Here is a 21,189-nt window from a genome sequence, read left to right as displayed (position 1 = left end):
ATGCGGGGTTCTCAACATCACTTTTGCCGGAGGTCAAGGCCCCTGTCGCCGGATAAAATCCCGGCCATCGAATCAGTACAAAGCCACTTTGAAAGAGAGCTGGGAGTAATAAACTAGTCACTTTCAGTGTTAAGGCAATGCAGAAAAGCAATTAAAAAGCAAATATAATGTGAGGATTCATAGCAAGAGTGGAGGTTTATTAGTTTACTGCGGACATGCTGATGTTCTACAAAGCACTGGTCAGACCACGTGCAATTTTGTTTGCCATAAAGAGGAATGTACGTGCATTGGCGAGAATGCAGAGAAGAGCAGCAACAATGAAATTCAGTATAAAGGCAATGAGGTTTGAGTTAAAATCATACTTTACCAGTCTAACTGGACGACACTTAATGGAGGACCTCATTAAGAGATATAAAGTATTAAATGGTGTAGATACGATGAACCCAGAATTTTACTCTGTGGTGTGCCAGGCCAGCAGGACATAAATTTAGCCAATGATGAATTGAAAAGGTATCGGAAAAAATAATTTCATCTAGAGATGATAAATATGTGGAAAAATCTCTCTCTGGTAAATTGGTGGAGTTAATTAAAAACAAGTTGAATACCAGGTTGGGTGAGTTGGCATTTTAGAGAGATTGGCTCAGTGACCTGAAGCACCTTTTTTGTCCTTTACATTTTCTTACGCTCTTACAAACTTTTGAAGCCTATATGAGATATTTTAAGAGCCTGCTGTCTATTCTCACACATTGTAAAATACAGGAAAAAAATTATCAGAATATTAGTTTTACAATTGCAGAAACTCTTGACTGTAAGCAATACAGCAATATAATATATTGTATGCATATATGAGGGACCACTGGTTCATGAATAATCAATAATTTTTATTTTATCTTATAAACTCCATTTAGGGTTTTCCGGGAGACATCGGCCCTCCAGGGCAAAATGGTCCAGAAGGCCCAAAGGTGAGAACAATTATATGTCTTTTCCAATCAGGCAGACAATCGGCCAACTAAAACAGCCTCCTGACTTCGTGAGCAGGCTTCCTTTCCAAAATATTGCCCTGCCCAACTAATTATGTTTGTTTTTATTGATATTACTCCAATTGGCTTAAAAAGTAATGAATGTTGGAAGGTCTTTCGTGGCAACCGCAAAGCTGGAGGTCAGACCTGTGGCAGCTGCCATATTCTAGGCCTCAGGACGTTTGTTAATTTTGTGACAAATTTTCTACTTTTTAATTTTTTTTAAAAATCTTTCACAGGGAAAGCCAGGAGCTCGGGGGCTACCTGGGCCACAGGGCCTGCGTGGTCAAGAGGTAAGTCCTGAGAGAAAATTTACCTCTGCAACACTGTCATGGCTTTGTGGCAGTAACTTTGTTTTCAGATGAGTCGTTAAACTGAGGCCCCGTTTAAAGAAAAGCGGGGGACTTCTTCCCGGCTTCTAGGACCAATATTTATCCCTCAACCCAACGTCACTAAAACAGATTATCAGGTCATTACCACATTGCAGTTTGTGGGATCTTGCTGTGTGCAAATTGGCTGCCATTGTTCCTATATTACAACAGTGACTACACTTCAAAGGCACGTCATTGTCCCGAAAGCACTTTGGCATGTCCTGGGATCGTGAAAGGTGCCACGATAAATGCAAGTGTTTTTTATACAACAGCCGTGATGGTACTTCAAAAATAACCCATTAGCTGTGAAACACTTTGAGTTGTCTTGAGTGTGTGAAAGGTGCCATATAAATGCATGCTAAATTTCTATTGATTGAAAAGAGCTAAAGGTCAATACAGATTGAACTATTGTCAAATTTTTAATCAGCTCAATTGAAAAGTGGACTTTTTTTGATTTGTTCATGGGATGTGGGTGTCACTGGCTAGGCCAGCATTTGTTGCTCATCCCTAATTGGCCTTGAACTGAATGACTTGCTAGGTCATTTCAGAGTCAACCACATTGTTGTGGGCCTGGAGTCACGTGTAGGGCAGACCAGGTGAGGATGGCAGATTTCCTTCCCTCAAGGGCATTAATGAACCCAATGGGTTTTTAACAGCAATTAACAATGGTTTCATGGTCACCATTGGACTCGATTTTAATTCCAGATTTATTAATTGAGTTCAAATTTCATCATCATCTATGGTGGGATTTGAACCTATGTCCCCAGAACATTAGCCTGGTGATCTAGATTACTAGTCCAGTGACACTGCCACTATTCTATCACCTCCCTGACAGGCCACAACACTCTCAAAGACAAAGCAAAGGGCAAGGATTTGGAAGGAGTAATCTATTATCCGAGGCTGTACCAGGAGGTGTAAACTCTCCTTTCACCGCAAGCTTGCTAAAAGTCATAGCGAGGCGTCAGCAGCCAAAACCCAAGTATCAAAATATCATACGGTGACCTTTGATGAAGTGTAAGGGTGTTGACTGAAATGTAAGATGTGCTTACATGGCTACACAGATCTGCCCAAAACAAGAACAGCAACATGTTGTATGTTGTATAATGAAACATCCCAAGGCCCTTCACATCTAACACAACAGAATGAGCAGTGATCGGAGAATTAGGAAATTTAGCTGATACAATAGTTTTAAAGAAGATTTACAGGCAAGAGGAGAACTAACAAGTCAAAGAGCCATAGCTAGGGAGTTCCATTGGGTAAAAACTGGATGGCTGTAAGTTCAACTTGTTATGACCAACTGCTCCTGTCAAAGCCCCCCAGTCAAAATATACGATTCTGATTGTGGTGGGACAAACGCACTGTTAATTCAATCCCATCATTCCACAGATCAGCTAACATATCATTTAAAACTTGCCAAATTAAAGAAAGACCCAACCAAATTGTACCATCTATTAACCCCCCGAATGAGGCTAACCAAACCAGGTGTCTTTAAATCAATAAATTAACTCTTTAATTAGAAGAACTAAATTCTTAAACACTATAAAGATATAAACAACATTTAAAAATAGGAAAAAATTAGAGTCCTTGCAAATTTACAGTCCACTATTGCTCAAAGTCCTCACAGGATGTTGCTCGAAGTCCTCACAGGATGTTGCTTTCCTTCTCCAGTGAATTTCAACAGTTAACGACTTGCAGACGCTTTCAAAAGAATCAATCAGACTTTAGAGTTTTTGAGGGATAAAAGATTGTCACAGTCTAACTTCCCTTTCTTCAATTTAAATTACCAGAGATCTCTGTTTTGGCTTGACTTTTTCTTAGAATTTTGGGAGATAATAACAAACAGACTAAAATCCTGTTCCTTCAGTTTGAAATGGTTGAGAGCTCTTTTTCAGTGCTGACTCCACAGCTCCCTGTGTCCTCTGTCTGTGTTCTGTTAGAACAAATGGTCTTCCACTAAAAAGCCAGTTCAAAACTCAATTGTAACAAATGTATCGCATCAGGCTCACTCCCAGTGGCTGTTTCCATGGTATCGAGAATGCACCCTTTGAATTGCAGTCTCCAAATGGCTGTTTCTAAGACAACGAAAAATGCACCTTCCTATAACTCCTAAGGCTTGCTGGCTTTTAAAACAATACTGATCCCTTGCAAGCCTTAAAGGCAAACCGCATATTCCGATAAAAACTACAGGACCATGACAAACCACAGAGGGAGGGATGCAGAGAGAACAGAACATACAGGAGCACTTACCTTCCGGAAGAGCGGCAGAGCGGAACGGACCTGTGGGGAGAACGCCGAGAGCGGAGCCGATTAATTGAGCCCGAGGATCGCTGCCCAGTCACTTACCTTCCGGGAGCGGAGCTAAGAGCAGTCCAGGCGTGCCGGAGTTTGAAAACAAAGTGAGCAGTGACATCGCAGGAAAGCTACAAGGTGATTGGTTGGTGAGTAACTGCTGTTAGGGAATAACTCTAAATAGCTGGGTAAGTAACTAAAAGTAAAGGGAAAGGTCTACTGTTTTTTTAATATGGTAGGTAGTTTTTTTTAGGGAATCAAGGTCCCTCGTGTAAATCACCTAATTTTTGGGTCATTTAAGGGGATAAGTTAAAGTTAAGTCATGGCATGGCAGTTCAGCAACATGGAGTGCTCCTCCTGTGCAATGTGGGAGGTCAGGGGCACTTCCGGTGTCCAGGGCGAACACGTGTGCAGGAAGTGTCTCCAGCTGCAGCTACTCGAAATCCATGTTTCGGATCTGGAGCGGTGGTTGGAGATACTGTGGAGCATCCATGAGGCTGAGATCATCGTGGATAGCACGTACAGGGAGGTGGTCACACTGCAGGTAAAGACTGCTCAGGGAGAAAGGGAATGGGTGACCACCAGGCAGAGTAGAAGAACTAGGCAGGTAGTGCAGGAGTCCCCGAGGTCCATCTCCCTATCTAACAGATTTTCCACTATGGATACTGTCGGGGGAGATAGCTTCTCAGGGGAATGCAGCAAGAGCCAAGTCTGTGGCAGCATGGGTGGCTCAGCTGTACAGGAGGGGAGGAAAGGGAGTGGAAGAACTATAGTGATAGGGGATTCTATCGTAAGGGGTACAGATAAGTTTTTCTGTGGTTGCAAACGTGACTCCAGGATGGTATGTTGCCTCCCTGGTGCTAGGGTCAAGGATGTCACAGAGCAGCTGCAGGACAGTCGGAAGGGGGAGGGTGAACAGTCAGAGGTTGTGGTACACATTGGTACCAACAACATAGGTAGAAAGAGGGATCAGATCCTGCAACAAGAATTTAGGGGGCTCGTTAGCAGACTAAAAAGCAGGACCTCAAAGGTTGCAATCTCTGGATTACTCACGGTGCCACGTGTTAGTGAGGATAGAGCAGATGAATGCGTGGCTGAAGAGATGGTGCAGGAGGGAGGGCTTTAGTTTCCTGGATCACTGGGTCTGTTTCTGGCAAAGGTGGGACCTGTACCAGTTGGACGGGTTGCACCTGAACCGGAACAGGACCAACATCCTTGCTGGGAGGTTTGTTAGTGCTGTTGGGGGAGGTTTAAACAAATTTGGCAGGGGGATGGAATACAGAGTGGAGATACAGTAGGGGGTGATGCACAGTCAAATATAAAAGAGAAACTGAGTCAGTCTGGAAGGCAGAGCAAATATAGACCTGTTGAGGCACAAGTGAAAAATGCACGGCTGGATTGTATCTATTTTAATGCAAGGAGTCTTACTAGTAAGGCAGATGAATTGAGGGCGATGATTAGCACATGGGATTATGATATTATTGCTATCACAGAGACATGGTTGAGGGAGGGGAAGGACTGGCAGCTCAGTATTCCAGGATATAGAATCTACAGGCGAGACAGGGGAGGGGGTAAAAGAGGAGGTGGCATTGCACTGTTGATCAAGGAGTCAATTACTGCAGTAAGGAGGGATGATATCTTAGAAGGTTCCTCAAATGAGGCCATATGGGTAGAACTTAAAAACAAAAAGGGGGCAATCACTTGGCTGGGAGTGTACTACAGGCCTCCAAACAGTCAGGGAGAGATAGAGGAGCAGATATGTAGGCAAATCTCAGAGAGGTGTAAAAATAATAGGGTAATAATAGTAAGGGATTTCAACTTCCCCAATATCAACTGGGATAGTCATAGTATAAAAGGCTTAAAGGGGGCAGAATTCTTAAAATGCATACAGGAGAGCTTTTTGAGCCAGCACGTAGAAAGTCCTGCAAGAGAAGGGGCAGTACTGGGCCTAATCCTAAGGAATGAAGCTGGACAAGTGGTAGAAGTGTCAGTGTGGGAGCATTTCGGGGAAAGTTACCATAACTCTAAGATTTATGGAAAAGGACAAAGATGGACTGGAAATAAAGGCACTGAATTGAGGGAAGGCCGATTTCAATATGATAAAACAGGATCTGGCCAAAGTGGACTGGGAGCAGCTACTTGTAGGAAAGTCAACATCAGACCAGTGGGAGTCATTCAAAGAGGAAATAGTGAGAGTTCAGAGCCAACATGTACCCGTTGAGGTGAAGCGTAAGACCAACAAAGCCAGGGAACCCTGGATGTCAAGGGATATAGAGGATTGGATCAGGGAAAAAAAGGAGGCGTATGACAGATTCAAGGTGCTGAAAACAGCGGAGGCACTAGAGGAGTATAGAAAGTGTAGGGAGGTACTTAAAAAAAGTAATTAGGAGAGCAAAGAGGGGATATGAAAAAATACTGGCGGGCAAGATAAAGGAAAATCTTAAGGGGTTTTATAAGTATATTAAGGGCAAGAAGTTAACCAGGGAAAGAGTAGGGCCCATTTGGGACCAAAGTGGCAATCTGTATGTGGAGCCAGAGGACGTAGGTGAGGTTTTAAATGAGTCCTTCTCCTTAGTGAACACAGATGAAAAGTACAATGTAGGTGTAGAGATCTGGGAGGGGGACTGTGATAAACGTGAACATATTAGCATTGAAAGGGAGGAAGTATTAGTTGTTTTAGCGGGCTTAAAAGTGGATAAATCCCCAGGCCCAGATGAGATGTATCCCAGGCTGTTATGTGAGGAAAGGGAGGAAATAGCAGGGGCTCTGACACAAATTTTCAAATTCAACTCTGGCCACAGGAGAGGTACCAGAGGACTGGAGGACAGCAAATGTGGTACCATTATTCAAGAAGGGTAGCAGGGATAAACCAGGTAATTATCGGCGGGTGAGTCTAACATCAGTGGTTGGGAAACTATTGGAAAAGTTTCTGAGGGACAGGATTAATCTCCACTTGGAGAGGCAGGGATTAATCAGGGATAGTCAGCATGGCTTTGCCAGGAAGGGATCGTGTCTAACTAGCTATAGATTGAATTTTTCGAGGCGGTGACGAGATGTGTAGATGAGGGTAAAGCAGTTGATGTAGTCTACGTGGACTTCAGTAAGACTTTTGATAAGGTCCCACATGGGAGATTGGTTAAGCAGGTCAGAGCCCATGGGATCCAGGGCAATTTGGCAAACTGGATCCAAAAGTGGCTTAGTGGCAGGAGGCAGAGGGTGATGGTCGATGGTTGTTTTTGCGAGTGCAAGCCTGTGACCAGTGGTGTAATGCAGGGATCGGTGCTGGGACCCTTGCTGTTTGTAGTGTACATTAATGATTTAGACGTAAATATAAGAAGTATGATCAGCAAGTTTGCAGATGACACGAAAATTGGCGGTGTCATAAATAGTGAGGAGGAAAGCCTTAGATTACAGGACGATATAGATGGGCTGGTAAGATGGGCGGAGCAGTGGCAAATGGAATTTAATCCTGAGAAGTGTGAGGTGATGCATTTTGGGAGCACTAACAAGGCAAGGGAATATACAATGGATGGTAGGACCCTAAGAAGTACAGAGGGTCAGAGGGATCTTGATGTACTTGTCCATAGATCACTGAAGGCAGCAGCACAGGTAGATAAGGTGGTTAGGAAGGCATATGGGATACTTGCCTTTATTAGCCGAGGCATAGAATATAAGAGCAGGGAGGTTATGCTGGAGCTGTATAAAACGCTAGTTAGGCCACAGCTGGAGTACTGTGTACAGTTCTGGCACCACACTGTAGGAAGGATGTGATTGCACTGGAGAGGGTGCAGAGGAGATTCACCAGGATGTTGCCTGGGCTGGAGCATTTCAGCTATGAAGAGAGACTGAAAAGGCTGGGGTTGTTTTCCTTAGAGCAGAGAAGGCAGAGGGGGGACATGATTGAGGTATATAAAATTATGAGGGGTATTGATAGGAAGAAACTTTTTCCCTTAGCGGAGGGGTCAGTAACCAGGGGACGTAGATTTAAGGTAAGGGGCAGGAGGTTTAGAGAGGGTTTGGGGGAAAATTTTGTCACTCAGAGGGTGGTTGGAATCTGGAACGCACTGCCTGAAGGGGTGGTAGAGGCAGGAACCCTCGCAACATTTAAGAAGTATTTAGATGAACACTTGAAACGCCATAGCGTACAAGGCTACAGGCCAAGTGCTGGAAAATGGAATTAGAATAGTTAGGTGCTTGATGGCCAGCACAGACACAATGGGCCGAAGGGCCTGTTTCTGTGCTGTATAACTCTATGACTAGGAGGCCTGAATCAAGGCATCATAGGGAGCAGGTAGGGATGTAGGACTGAAGGAGTTTTCTGGAGGATAAGATAAGGCCTTGTTGGATTTGAAAGAATTTTGAATTCACGGTGATGGTAAACAGGGAGCCAGTGGAGGCCAATGAGAATGGGATGTGGAAAAGCAGAACTTGGTTTTGGTTGGGATGTGGGTAGCAGAACTTTGGAGCGAAGTGGAATAAGATGTTCAATAATTTGGGGTCAGAGCTGGATGGATTCTGGTCTTGCTGATCATTAGGATTTGGGGCTTGAGGTAACACAAGTAAAGATTTTTTTAAAAAGCACAACAATGGGTTAAAACAACTCACATAACAACTCAGGGTGATTCTGTACTGCTGTCAGTCATCGCCAACAGCTGTATCTGATGTGAATATGGGAATGAGTTCAGAGAGTTTCCAAAGGAAGAATAAATGGAAAACCTTCCCTATAAAATACATTTGGTTTATTCAGTACAACATCCAACTAAGATCAGAGATAAATTATTCCGGTTTGGATCATCAATCGTGAAGAAACCACACGCAGACATTGAGTTTTTTTTTCAACTGTAACTATAAAAGCATAAGAAAAAAATATATTTTTCCACATTTCAGGAACTAACAAAGGAAAATGCCAGACTCCAAATAAGTTAGATTTAGCACAAATATAATCATTCTCTAATGTTTAATTCGAAGCAAAACAAAGAAAGACTTGCATTTAAATAGGGCCTTTCTCATCCTTGTTTTCAAATTCCTCCATGGCTTTACCCCTCTCTTATCTCTTTAACCTCCTCCAGCCCCACAACCCTCTGAGATATCTGCACACCTCTAATCCTGACTCATGAACATTTCTGATTAATTGTTCCACTACAGGCAGCCTTGCTTTCAGCTGCCTGGGCCAGAAGCTCTGAAATTCTCTCCCTAAATCGCTCCACCTCTTTACCTCTCTCTCCTCCTTTAAGATGGTCCTTAAAACCTACCTCTTTGACTGAGCTTTTGGTCATCTGACCTAATATCTCCTTATGTGGCTCAGTGTCAAATTTTATTTTTAATACTCCTGTGGAGAACCTTGGGATGTTTTATTACACTAAAGGCACTTTATAAATACAAGTTGTGTTGACAGCCAATGAAGTACTTGCGACGTGTAATCACTGTTGTAATGTAGGAAATGAGGGAGCCAATTTGCACACAGCAAGCTCCCACAAACAGCAATGAGTAGACTACGTCATTTGTTTTAGTCATGGTTAAGGGATAAATATTTGCCCAGGGCACAAGGGATATCGCCCCTGCTTATGAAAAAAAGAACTGAAGTTAGAAAAATTAAACAAGGGTCTGTGTTGAAGGAAGATCTATATAGAACTGTCTCAGCAAAGTCAGGACAAACTCGGGCTGCAAACAATAGTCTACATCCAGAATCAATGTAACACTTGATTGGAAACAATAAGAAAACCTGTTGTGATCATTTTACTTTACCCGGTATTTATGGTTGGATGGCAAATTATAAAATGTTACAACTCAGGCAAACTATAATGGTTACTCTATCTAGGGGCATAAATTTGTACTTCAATCACACCAGTCAGTAGTGATTATGCACTTGACAAAATGCTGATGCTCCTCCTATTGAAATTAGCTTGGCAAGTCCCAGGCAGCCCATGGGATGACAAAGCTTTGAAGTAAAAATGGTGACAGATGCTTTTCATATGATTTATTCCAGGGGGACGAAGGACGAATGGGACCACTTGGAGATCCAGGTCCTGAGGTAGGTTTATTTTTTTAATTAATGTTTATTCTTTCATTACAATGTTGCTATACACGTCAAAACAAAAATCTGTAAGCTTAAGTGAGTTAGGGTTAGATGAAGTCTAGGAGGTGGTGTCGTTGTGGTAATGGCACTAGACTAGTAATCTGGAGGCTCAGGTTAATGCTCTGAGGAGACAGTTTCAAATCCCACCGCGGCAGCTGGTGGAATTTAAATTCAATTAATTAATGAAAAAAGAAATTTGGAATTGAAAGCTAGTATCACTAATGGTGCCATGAAGCTATCATTGATTGTAGTAAAACCCATCTGGTTCACTAATGTCCTTGATGGAAAGAAATCTGCCATCCTTACCTGGTCTGGCCTGCATGTGACTCCAGACCCACAGCAATGTGATTGATTCCTAACTGTCCTCTGAAATGGCCTAGCAAGCCATTCAGTTGTCAAGGGCAACAAGGGATGGGCAACACATGCTGGCCTTACCAGTGATGCCCACATCCCATGAAAGAATAAAAAAAATTATGTATAAATAATTTTGGCACGATGAAACAAAGGGGTTTACGATATTAAAGAAGCAGTCGAATAAATAATCTAGACACAAATTCACCTTTAAATAAGTTAAAATTTAAACTATTGCCCCCTCAGTGGTGTAGTGGTAAAAACAGAATGTACCATGAATTGATGGTTGGTAATCTTCACAGCTTTTCTTCCCCAAAAAAATGGACAAGGTGCTTTTTACAGATAATAGCAGATCAGAACCGGTACTAACATGAAGCAAAGCCTGAAACACTGAAATTCATAAAAGCTCAAAGGCTTTTCAGTGCCTTAGCTGCATGGTGGAAGTAAATAGGAATTTGTCACTATTGTTTGACCATTGCAAGTGTTCTTTAAATCTCCTAAAAACGCTAAAATAAGGGACTTGTTCAAACAATTATACATTGTGTTGTAATTGCAACAATGGGAAAGCACTGTACTGGGGAACAGATCACTGACATTACTTCATTTCGACAAGAGATCTGAAATATCCAACAAAGCTGTGATATTCCATCATAACTATTATTTTTTCACTGAAGCTCATGGTATGTAATTTCTATAATAACATGCTTAGTAATGTATCATTATAACTAGCTTAATAATTAAGAGTGTTGATATGGAGCTATTATCACTTCGGAAGTATTTTATAGCTTTGTGTATTATTTCAGTAATTTGTCATAATCTGGCTTGGTGAGAATTACGAAGAGATGGATAATTTGAGGAAGTGATAACTGAGTGAAACTTGAAATGAGAATTGGGGATGGAGCACTGAGCAAGATTCAAAGGGTGAGCATTGAGAGAGATTTGAAGACGTGAGTGCTGAACAAGATGTCAGTGCAGAGCAAGATTAGAAACAGTGAACCATAAGCAACATTTAAGGGGAAGAGTGCCACGCATCATTCGGGTGAAGGAGTACGGAACAGGATTTTAAGAGGGAGCATTGAGTGTGATTTGAAGGTGTGTGTGGTGCTTGAAATTTGAAAGAGGAAATGCTGAGTTGAGATTTCTGGAATGAAGGGCTGAGCTAGGCTGAAGGAAAGAAGATATACAGGATTGGAGGAAATGAATGCTGAGTGAAATGAAGGGGAGTATGCACTGAGTAAAATTTCATGGCAGAAGCATTGAGCAAAATTTTGGGGAGGTGTCACTGAGCTATATTAATGAAGGAACATTATTTGGCATTTCAGGGAAGAGGTTGTGGGAGATTTGAAGGAGACGCTGAGTAAGATATGTAGGATAGGGCACCAGGCAAGATTTGATGTGGGGGCGGAGGGGTTTTGGGGAGGGCAGGGAAGCAAGATTTGGAGGGAGGAAGCTCTGGGCAAGATTTGACAAAGGAGGCACTGAGCAAGATTTTGGGGAGAGAGTTCTTATTGAAATGTGGGAGAGCCATTGCCGAGTGTGGTTTGGAATGGGCTGCTGAATCATAATTTGCAACTGGGTGTTAACATTAATTTTGGAGTTAATGCTTGGAATGATTGAGGTTGTAGCCACATAAATGATTTTGGCAATGCACACTGACTTTGGATGGGAGGCAAGATACATTTAAAAATAAGGCATGAGTAACTGACCGCTACGATTCGAAAGAGATGCCAACTGAACAACAATAATAACTTGTATTTATATATCGCCTTTAACATAATAAAATGTCCCAAGGTGCTTCACAGGTGTGTTAAAAAGCAAAGTTTGACACCAAGCCACATAAGGAGATATTAGGGCAGATGACCAAGCTTGGCCAAAGAGGTAAGTTCAAGGACCATCCTATAGGAGGTGGAGAGGTTTAGGGAGGGAATTCCAGAGCTTGGGAACCAGGCAGCTGAAGGTACGGCCGCCAGTGATGGAGCGATTAAAATCAGGGCTGCTCAGGAGGTCACAATTAGATTAACATGTAGAATTTGACTTAGAACTTTCAACTTACAAAAGAAACTGCCAACTAATTAAGATACCTACTTAAGAGACACTGCCTGTCAGTGGAAATGGCAGTTAACTGTCAATCAGCTGAAAGTGGCTGCCTGAATAGGTGTTCAACTCTCCATCTGAGTAGACAGTGTTTGCTGCTGCAGAGGATGGAGCGCTGAGTGATCGGGGAAGAGACTGCTTGCTTTAACTGAGTGCTAAAGTCAGGAATTTGGTGCTAGTGGGAATTCAGTGAAGACGGGGGTGGGGGAGGAGGGGAAAGGAGGAGCTGCTTTTTATTCTTTCTGTTTTACCTCTAGTAACTGGTGTGTTCTTCTTTTGTCTCCAAACTAGGAGACTGTAACTCCCTATTACTTTACTAAATTAGGATCTAGTTGACTAATCAAGTAAATAAATAAGGATAGATAGACGTGGCAGGGCAGGTGGTGTATCAGAGTTGCTGAGCTGGAGTCTGAGCTGCCGACATTGTGGGGCAACAGGGAGGAGGAGAGTTACCTGGATACTTTGATCCAGGAGGCAGTCGCACCCTTAGGTTAAGTAGAACTATATAGTTGATCAATGATCAGGGACAGGAGGGTGTGATTTAAAGTTAGGCAGGTATGGGGTACAGGATGTAGTGATGGAGGAACCTCAGCCCTTGATTTTGATCAACAGGTACAAGGTATTTGTTACCTGTGTGGATGAGAACAAGGACTGCAGGGTGGATGAGCAAGCAGACCATGGCACCATGGTGCAGGACACCATTCAAGTGGAGGGGGTAGGGAGTGAAAAGGAATGTAGTAGTGATAGGGGACAGTATAGTCAGGGGGATAGATAGTGTTCTCTGCAGCCATGACCGAGAGTCTGAAGGTTGTGGTGCCTGCCTAGTGCAAGGGTTAAAGACATCTCGTAGCTGGAGACAAACGTGAAGGGAGAGGATCCAGCTGTCGTGTCCATGGGTAAAAGTAGGAATGATGTTCTGCTCAGTGTATGAGGAGTTATTGCCCAAATTAAAATGCAGAACCTCAAAGGTAATTGTTACGACCAGGTGAGAAAGAGGTCTAGGGTTCCCTTTCAGCCTTCACCTGGTCTTCCCATAACAAGGTTTAATTTTAAACACATCGTGTTTTTAGTTCCCCCTTGGTGAATCCTTGTTCACCACTTTCCAATTATAAGGAAAAGAAACCAGCACAAACAGGCTTTCTTAGGTTTAAAAAAGAAAAGTTGAAATTTATTAACCTGAAGCTTAAACTCAAATTCAGTTAATGCCTACGGATACAGGATGTGACCACGCTAGCATGCATACATGATACAAACATGCAAATAGAGACAGAAAAAGCAGAAGAAAAATAAAGTGGAAAAGTTTGAGGCAATATCTGAAGAGTTTTTGTTACGGTTCTTCGAGCTCACTGTAGAGTCCTTGATTTTAGGTAGATCTTGCTTTTCGTTGGGGCCCAGTATTATTCTTAAACCTTGTTCACTGTAGGAGACTTTTCTGTCTTGGGGTTCATGTGTCTTCAGTGGATTTAGAGGCTTGTGAGAAAGACATGGGAGCAGACAGGAAAGATATTCTCAGTCTAGGAGCAAACAGACACACTCTCAGAGTTCAAACTGTTTGTACAATTCAGAAAAACCCAGGTTGCCAAGCAGGTTAGTCTTTTGACTAACTGGTCTGACCACATCTTGGATTACAACGGTCTCTGGAATGCTCCTCTTACACACAATACCTGGTGATCAAGGTCCATTGTGGGTTGAATGTGTCAGGGAATGGTCCTTTGTCCTTCCAATCATCATCTGTTAATATGCAAATTTATTTTCCAGCCATGGCTGATCTGTTAAACAAGTCCGTTCTTCACTCCAGTAACAGTTTAAAATCAATGTTCATGACAAAATGAATGTGCCTCATTCTTGGCAGGTGGGGGCCTAGCATGACAGTAATAATCTCAGGGCATTGATGAGACCGCACCTGGAGTTCTGTGTGCAGTTTTAGTCTCCATATTTAAGGAAGGATATACTTGCATTGGAGGATGGAACAGTGAAGATTCACTGGATTGGCTCCTGGGATGAGAGAGTTGTCCTATGATGAGAGGCTGAGTAAGCTGGGCCTATACTCTCTGGAGTTTAGAAGAATGAGGTGATCTTATTGAAACATATTGGATTCTGACGAGTAGACACTGAGAGGTTGTTGCCCTGGGCTGGGCAATCTAGAACGAGGGGGCACAGTTTCAGGATAAGGGGTCAATTATTTAGGACTGAGAGGAGGAGAAATTTCTTCACTCAAAGGGTTTGAATCTTTGGAATTCTTTACCCCAGAGGGTTGTGGATGTTGCATCACTGAGTGTATTTAAGGCTGAGAGACAGATTTTTGGTCTCTCAGGGAGTCGAGGGATATGGGGAGCGAATGGGAAAGTGGAGTTGAGGCAGGAGATCAGCCATGATCATATTGAATGGCAGGGCAGGCTCGAGGGGCCGAATGGTCTACTCCTGCTCCTATTTCTTTTGTTCTTAACACAGATTTAGGACAGATCATAATGTCAATTGGAGGTGACATCTGGATAGAGTCTTTTCAGTAACGATCTGACAATTCATTTACTCCATTTACTGATTTAGTTACATTACCAACATAAGAATTTCACTCACCCGGATCACCATTTGGGATTGAAATAGGGATTGAAATTCATTCATGCATTGGCCAAAGTTTCCGTTTAAATGGGAAATCACAGAGAGCTCGTGCCCAAATTTGCAACAGAAGCGCGAGGTGGCTTTCTTCATGCTGCAGACAAAAATTCTAGATGTTAACATTTTTTGTGATGAGCAAAGTAAGGAACATTCCTGCTGGGAATTGAATTATTCTTCTATGCTTGGTGCCCAACCTCAGCATTAAAGTTGGTACAGTACAGTCAGATGCATAGGAAAACTCCCCTTACAGTGCTCTCAACATGACTTAAGCACCAACTCCGAACGACTGCTTCCACTGTGTGAATTTTCCCATTTCCCACATCAGCCATTCTTGTGGTCTGTCTCTGTGCCAGTTTGTGCTGAACTATGGCCAGCTTTGTGGAACAAGCCTCTGCTCGCTAACATCTGGCTTGAGGCTGAACAGACGTATTTCACATAGGACTGGTATAGGAAGGGCAAAGAAAAGACTTTCATCCCAGCAATCTGGACAGCATTCAAACCTATGTGCCAGATATGAAAGAACAAGTTGCTAACCCAATAAATGACAAAATTGCCTTTTACAGATGAAATTTAACAGTTTATCATTCCCTCAATATCGCACCAGCTGTTTAAATTGGGACTATCACAGAAATGCAAATCTTAAATAGACTAGAGTTTTCCTGATGCATGAGAGTAAATGCCTTCCTTGGTAGTTGAGTGAGCCACATAGATCAGGAAGATCCCAGCCAAATTCAGCCCCCTAGACTCTGCTAAGCTTACTGATCTCAGCTGTATTGACATTGGAGGTCCGACAACTGACCTCTGAGTCATGGGACCAGAACACATTTAGAAAAAAAAAATCATCCAGGGTTCCTAATTCCAATCACCTACTAGAGAGTTAAGATGTGTGTGGATACCACAATGTCAGCTGCAAAGATAGTCTAAGTGTCTCGTGTAAATTTTCTACCTATCAATAACGTGCCTCATGAAATGAGTGCAGTAACCTTATGATATACAACCTCCAAAATCTGCCTTAAACTGTGTTTTGTTTGATGGCAGCACAGATCGGAGAGTTACGTGCATGGGTCAGAGTGCACAATTCATATGGGGTTAGGTTACAGGGCAACCGCAACCTCACTGAATGGCAGAACAGGCTCGAGAGGCTAAATGGCCTCCTCATGTTCCTCTGTTCACGGCGTCCTTGTACTTTCTGGCCATTTTGCCGATCTGCCGTTTCTACCCATTTGGAGCACCTGTCAGAGCTGCCTGTGATTTTTCCAACCTACCTTCTGCTTAAGCAAGTCTCACAGATGTCAGGGGCTATTGTGTAGTTACAGTGAAGTTATTGTGTACTAAAGTGGCCCCACTAACTACCAAATGGTATTCAAAACTCTTCTGAATGTGTTTTGGAATTAATTCATACATTCCAACATGCGGCATTAATTTCTTTCCATTTATATGTATTACTCTAGGGGCGTCCTGGGAGGAGAGGATTTCCAGGCAAACCAGGACCTGATGGTCCGAAGGTAATACACTAGGTAGATGTAACAATATGGAGCATATTTTGGCTGCTGCTTATGCATTTAACTCAAGTTGCTGCTAAACAGTAAAATCTAAAATGTATTTGTCAAGTTCAAGATTTGTTTCCTCAAACAAGCCATGTTTACATCTGTTTAAATTCACTGATGTCCTTTATGATCGTACTAATATGGCTTCCAAACGACAATGCATAGATACTGAATACAGCTTGTTTATATAAATTGTCCTCAAGCAGACAACTTGTACAGAGACTGGAGAGGAATGTGGTGCCGGGAGGAAAATTCTACCCTTTCCCCAAACCTCTGAAATGAGCCTGGTGTTGGTTTAAGTGCAGTTGAATCAGACTGACACGAATGGAGCCAGCACTGCTTGGGTGTTCACACATCTCTGATGAGAATTAAATTGAAAGTAAAGCAGCAAGTGGTTGGACGTACTTCAATTTGTTTTCTGCTGAAGCTGGACTAATACGCTGAAACTGTGGTAAACGCCTGGGGTGCCGGGGGTGGGGGGGGGGGTGTGGTGGGGGCTTAGATTTTAACTATCTGCCAACTAACTGCTTGGCACACGCTTCACCCAGTTCTCAATTAAAATTGCAAGCGGGGTGCTGTGTTCGTTACAGCACCCAATCTGCATCCTTGAGGATGGCAGTGGCCAGAACCCCAGTATAAATAGAGCGATAAGCCAGTTTTGGGCCACTACCAGGTCGAGTTAAAATCTACCCCAAGGCTTGTCTGAGCAAAGTAATTTCATGCATTTCTGAGCATTAAATGTTCTGTGAACTCAAACCAATTTTAATTTTGTACTTTTGTTACACCCGTTCTTTATGTAGTAATGTGTGATTAATCTTTCAACAGTTGTGTGTTTAACGCTTCTTCAAAATTCACATTTGCAGCTGTGAATCAGAGCTTCATATAATCAGTTCAGTATGCAACACACAGTCAATTCTGCATAACATGTTGAGAATTTCACAGTGGGGGCATTTACTGCACAAGATGAACTGGATCTGCAAATGTTCTGTTGGAAGGAAGGGCCCTCTGTCATTTTCTCAACCTTTAACCTCACAACTGACCTGTTTCCTGAGGAACTGCCTGTGCAATACTAAACTCTGGCGGATCTGAAGCTTTGTTTGAAACTCACTTTGGTTTGCTAGGTGAATGGTGTTGAGGCACTCTATTCGATATATGTATACCACAAGGAAAATATTGACTATGGAAAAGAAAATGACAATATAAATCTAAATTTATTTTGAGATATTGTCAGCATTAGGATAGAACAATGATTTTATTTTAGTACTCAACTTTGGGAAGATGCACAGACATTCAGAGGATTTTTACTGCCTTGATTTTGATTTGATTTAGAGATACAGCACTGAAACAGGCCCTTCGGCCCACCGAGTCTGTGCCGACCATTAACCACCCATTTATACTAATCCTACACTAATCCCATATTCCTATCACATCTTCACCTGTCCCTATATTCCCCTACCACCTACCTATACTGGTGACAATTTATAATGGCCAATTTACCTATCAACCTGCAAGTCTTTTGGCTGTGGGAGGAAACCCACACAGACACAGGGAGAACTTGCAAACTCCACACAGGCAGTACCCAGAATTGAACCCGGGTGGCTGGAGCTGTGAGGCTGCGGTGCTAACCACTGCACCACTGTGCCGCCCTGTGAGATATTTGTGGGAAAAATTGGATAAGGCCTGAAAATGGGTGCAGGGCTCACAATGCACAATTAACCTGCACAGTGGCGCAGTGGTTAGCACCGCAGCCTCACAGCTCCAGGGACCCGGGTTCGATTCCGGGTACTGCCTGTGTGGAGTTTGCAAGTTCTCCCTGTGTCTGCGTGGGTTTTCTCCGGGTGCTCCGGTTTCCTCCCACAAGCCAAAAGACTTGCAGGTTGATAGGTAAATTGGCCATTATAAATTGTCACTAGTATAGGTAGGTGGTAGGGAAATATAGGGACAGGTGGGGATGTTTGGTAGGAATATGGGATTAGTGTAGGATTAGTATAAATGGGTGGTTGATGTTCGGCACAGACTCGGTGGGCCGAAGGGCCTGTTTCAGTGCTGTATCTCTAATCTAATAATCATTCATTCCAGTGCTGGCAGCATGTAAACCTCATGCGACCTGCCAATTTAAATGATAGAAGCATGCTGCCCAATACTAAATGCTCTGCTGAGTTGCCGCCCGCCTCAGCAGGGGGCCAAGTTCGTGCAGGGTTAGCACTACTTCAAGCCAGTCTGCACCTCTTAAAGGGGAGCTGCATTCTGGCTGCAGCAGGTGCTGCAAGTGGTTGCAGAAGATGCTCGGAGCAGGGCGAAGAGTGAAAATGACACAACAGAGTGGAGAGTGTGATGTAATATTCTCTGATGTAGCACTGCAGCAGGAGGTGAACAGGAGGAGAGAGATCATCCACCCACAAGGGGCCAGGAGGCCCTCCAGACAGACACTGAGAAGGCAGTAGGAGCAGGTAGCCATCATGGTCAATGCCAGGACTGTAGCCCCAAGGACCTGAACACAGCGCAGGAAGAAGTTTAATGACCTCACACGAGTTGTCAAGGTCAGTAACTGTATCATCAGATGCCATATCCTTATGAATGAACAACTAGCCTCACACACTGCTCCATTCACCGCCCACCACTTCACTCACCTACCAACATTCTCTATCAAGCACGACTCAAAACTAACATTCACAGCCTCACTTCACCCTCACACACTGCTGCAAGCCCCACAACCATATCTCACAGCTTGCACACACTATTCAACTATGACAGGCACAGCACCCAAGCAGATTGCACGACACTCACTGACCCACTTCCCTCTGTCTTGCAGGACAAGGTGGGACACAACTGGAGGCAGCATCACCTAACTGGCAGGGGACAGGCACAGCTGCATGTCCTCATCCCCATGGAGGAGATGGTGCTGGTCATCGTTGGTGCAGCCACGACTGAAGCGTGGCCAGCAGTGAGGCTGAAAACATCAAAGATGATGGTATGCTTATACCTAATCCTCCTCCTCACAGCCTACTTGTCCCTCATCCCACATTTTCTTCTGATATACAAGCTGTAGATGGTGTAACCATGCACTTCTTGCATTTCCCCCTTTCTCTCAGTGCACCCCTACCCTTGTGCCTTTCTCCTTTCAGATACCCAAGAACTGCCACCTGACCAGGCAGTGGCACAAGAGTGTGAAGTCCAAGAGCAACATGATGAAACACCATCACTCGACCTCCCACTCACAGCCACCAGCTCAGATACTGCCACTGCACATTCTTTAGAGGGTAGCGTAGCAGTGGGATCTGCCCATGGTGAGCTGGATTCTATCAATCAGAGGGCCGACAGCTACTGGGAACGTGTCCACTGCTGGGACTGCACCTTGAGAGCAGGCCGCCCTCCCAATTGGTAAGTGGGGTCGAGGGTCCCCAGGGACAGTCGGTGGTGGGGAGGAGGTGGTGTTGGTGAGGGTGGTCGGGGAGGTAGAGTGTTTGCCATGGGGGCGGCCATTGCTGCCAGGGGGCCCCTTTGTGGGCAACGGAGAAGACCGGGAAGTCGCCATGGTTTACCTGGTGATCACCCCATGCAGTGGAGGACCCACCCATTGCTGGTAAAATGCCATGGCGACGGGGAGGTGATGGGCACTCTGCTCTCCCCTCCCTCGCCATTTTACAGGCCTCCCAGCCTGTCTCCAAAGTGCTGGTAAAATCCAGCCTGTTGAGTCACTAGGATTATGGGCTAGGGCAGGGGGAAAGGGTCACTTAGGTGCCAGTTCCCTGGAGGGTGAGGTTGCACGCGGGTTGTGTTGCGGAGGACACGGGTGAGGACTTTCACGGGGTGGCATAAATAAAAAGGCTGATGGGCATGCTCAATGAAATGCTCGGTACATTGACAGAGCTTCCAGAAAGCCTGCTGTCACTGTCGAGCAGCATGGAGGAGTCCAGCGCCAATCTGCTTTGTGCGGAGCTTGAAGCCCATCATTTCCATGGACAATTCCATGGGAGCACTTGCAGAGCCAACAAGGTGCAACCTCGGATAGATGATGTCTCAGCCTCCATTGCAGCACAAACAGAAGCCACCCGATATCTGAGTGCTGGACTGGAAGCTCAGACTGAGGTCCTGCAATCTCAGCTTGCTGCCATCCTGGCTGCAGATACCAGTGCTAAAAGGAACATTCAGGGTATCACAGCAGTCCAGCTATCTGTGCTCCAGCAGATTACTAAGATTTGAGGTGCCAGCGTTAGTGATAGCAGCTCCGTGGAGCGTGAACCTGCTGTCCTCCCTCAGGAGGACAGCATTTGTCCCACCACTGCCACTCCGCCAGTGCCTGTGCTGTTGCCTGTCAGTCAGCCAACCATGCCTGTTGCCACCCGTGACAAGGTGGTGCCCTCTGAAGCCAGGCTCCCCAGGGCTAGAGCTGCTCAAGGGCAACCTGCAAAACCATCTGCAGTTTCCTCCAGTGAAATTCAGCAGCCTTCCACCAACCATGCTGCAGCCACTGGGGTAGCACTGTGTAAGAGCACGAGGACAGGCAAAGTTGGTTTGGAATGCTTGGTGCTGAAAGTGTGCATGTGCATGGAGGACACCATTTTGGTACCAAAATAGCACCCATAGTGCAGAAATAACAGGTGCTACACAGTCAAATTTTGTGCCCAGTGTCTCTTCCTGTCCTAACCATCCTGCCCTTCTTTAATGTTGTTGTAGGAGCCTGTAAAAGACAACAGCGATTGTACATATGTGAAGCTACAGGGTGATGCTTTATGACTTTAAAACATGTACAAGATCAACAATTCTCTCAAATAAGTTATTGCTTTGGGAGCATTTATATCAGCTCAAGAAATTTTGTATTCAGC

General features: G+C 44.1%; 1 protein-coding gene across 1 annotated transcript in view; it reads left to right on the top strand.

Moving 5' to 3' along the window:
* Positions 1–21,189, top strand: part of col27a1b (collagen, type XXVII, alpha 1b) — a 592,171-nt gene that overhangs the window by 357,939 nt on the left and 213,043 nt on the right. Inside the window, exons 20-23 of the mRNA XM_068012172.1 lie at positions 909–962; positions 1,259–1,312; positions 9,666–9,710; positions 16,268–16,321. Coding sequence (XP_067868273.1) covers positions 909–962; positions 1,259–1,312; positions 9,666–9,710; positions 16,268–16,321 — 207 coding nt within the window. The remainder of the gene's footprint in view (positions 1–908; positions 963–1,258; positions 1,313–9,665; positions 9,711–16,267; positions 16,322–21,189) is intronic.

This window comes from Heterodontus francisci, chromosome 32 (assembly GCF_036365525.1).
Source record: "Heterodontus francisci isolate sHetFra1 chromosome 32, sHetFra1.hap1, whole genome shotgun sequence".
Lineage (NCBI taxonomy): Eukaryota > Metazoa > Chordata > Chondrichthyes > Heterodontiformes > Heterodontidae > Heterodontus > Heterodontus francisci.
Note: the sequence above shows the minus strand (reverse complement) of the source record. Positions and strands in the feature narration are given on the sequence as shown.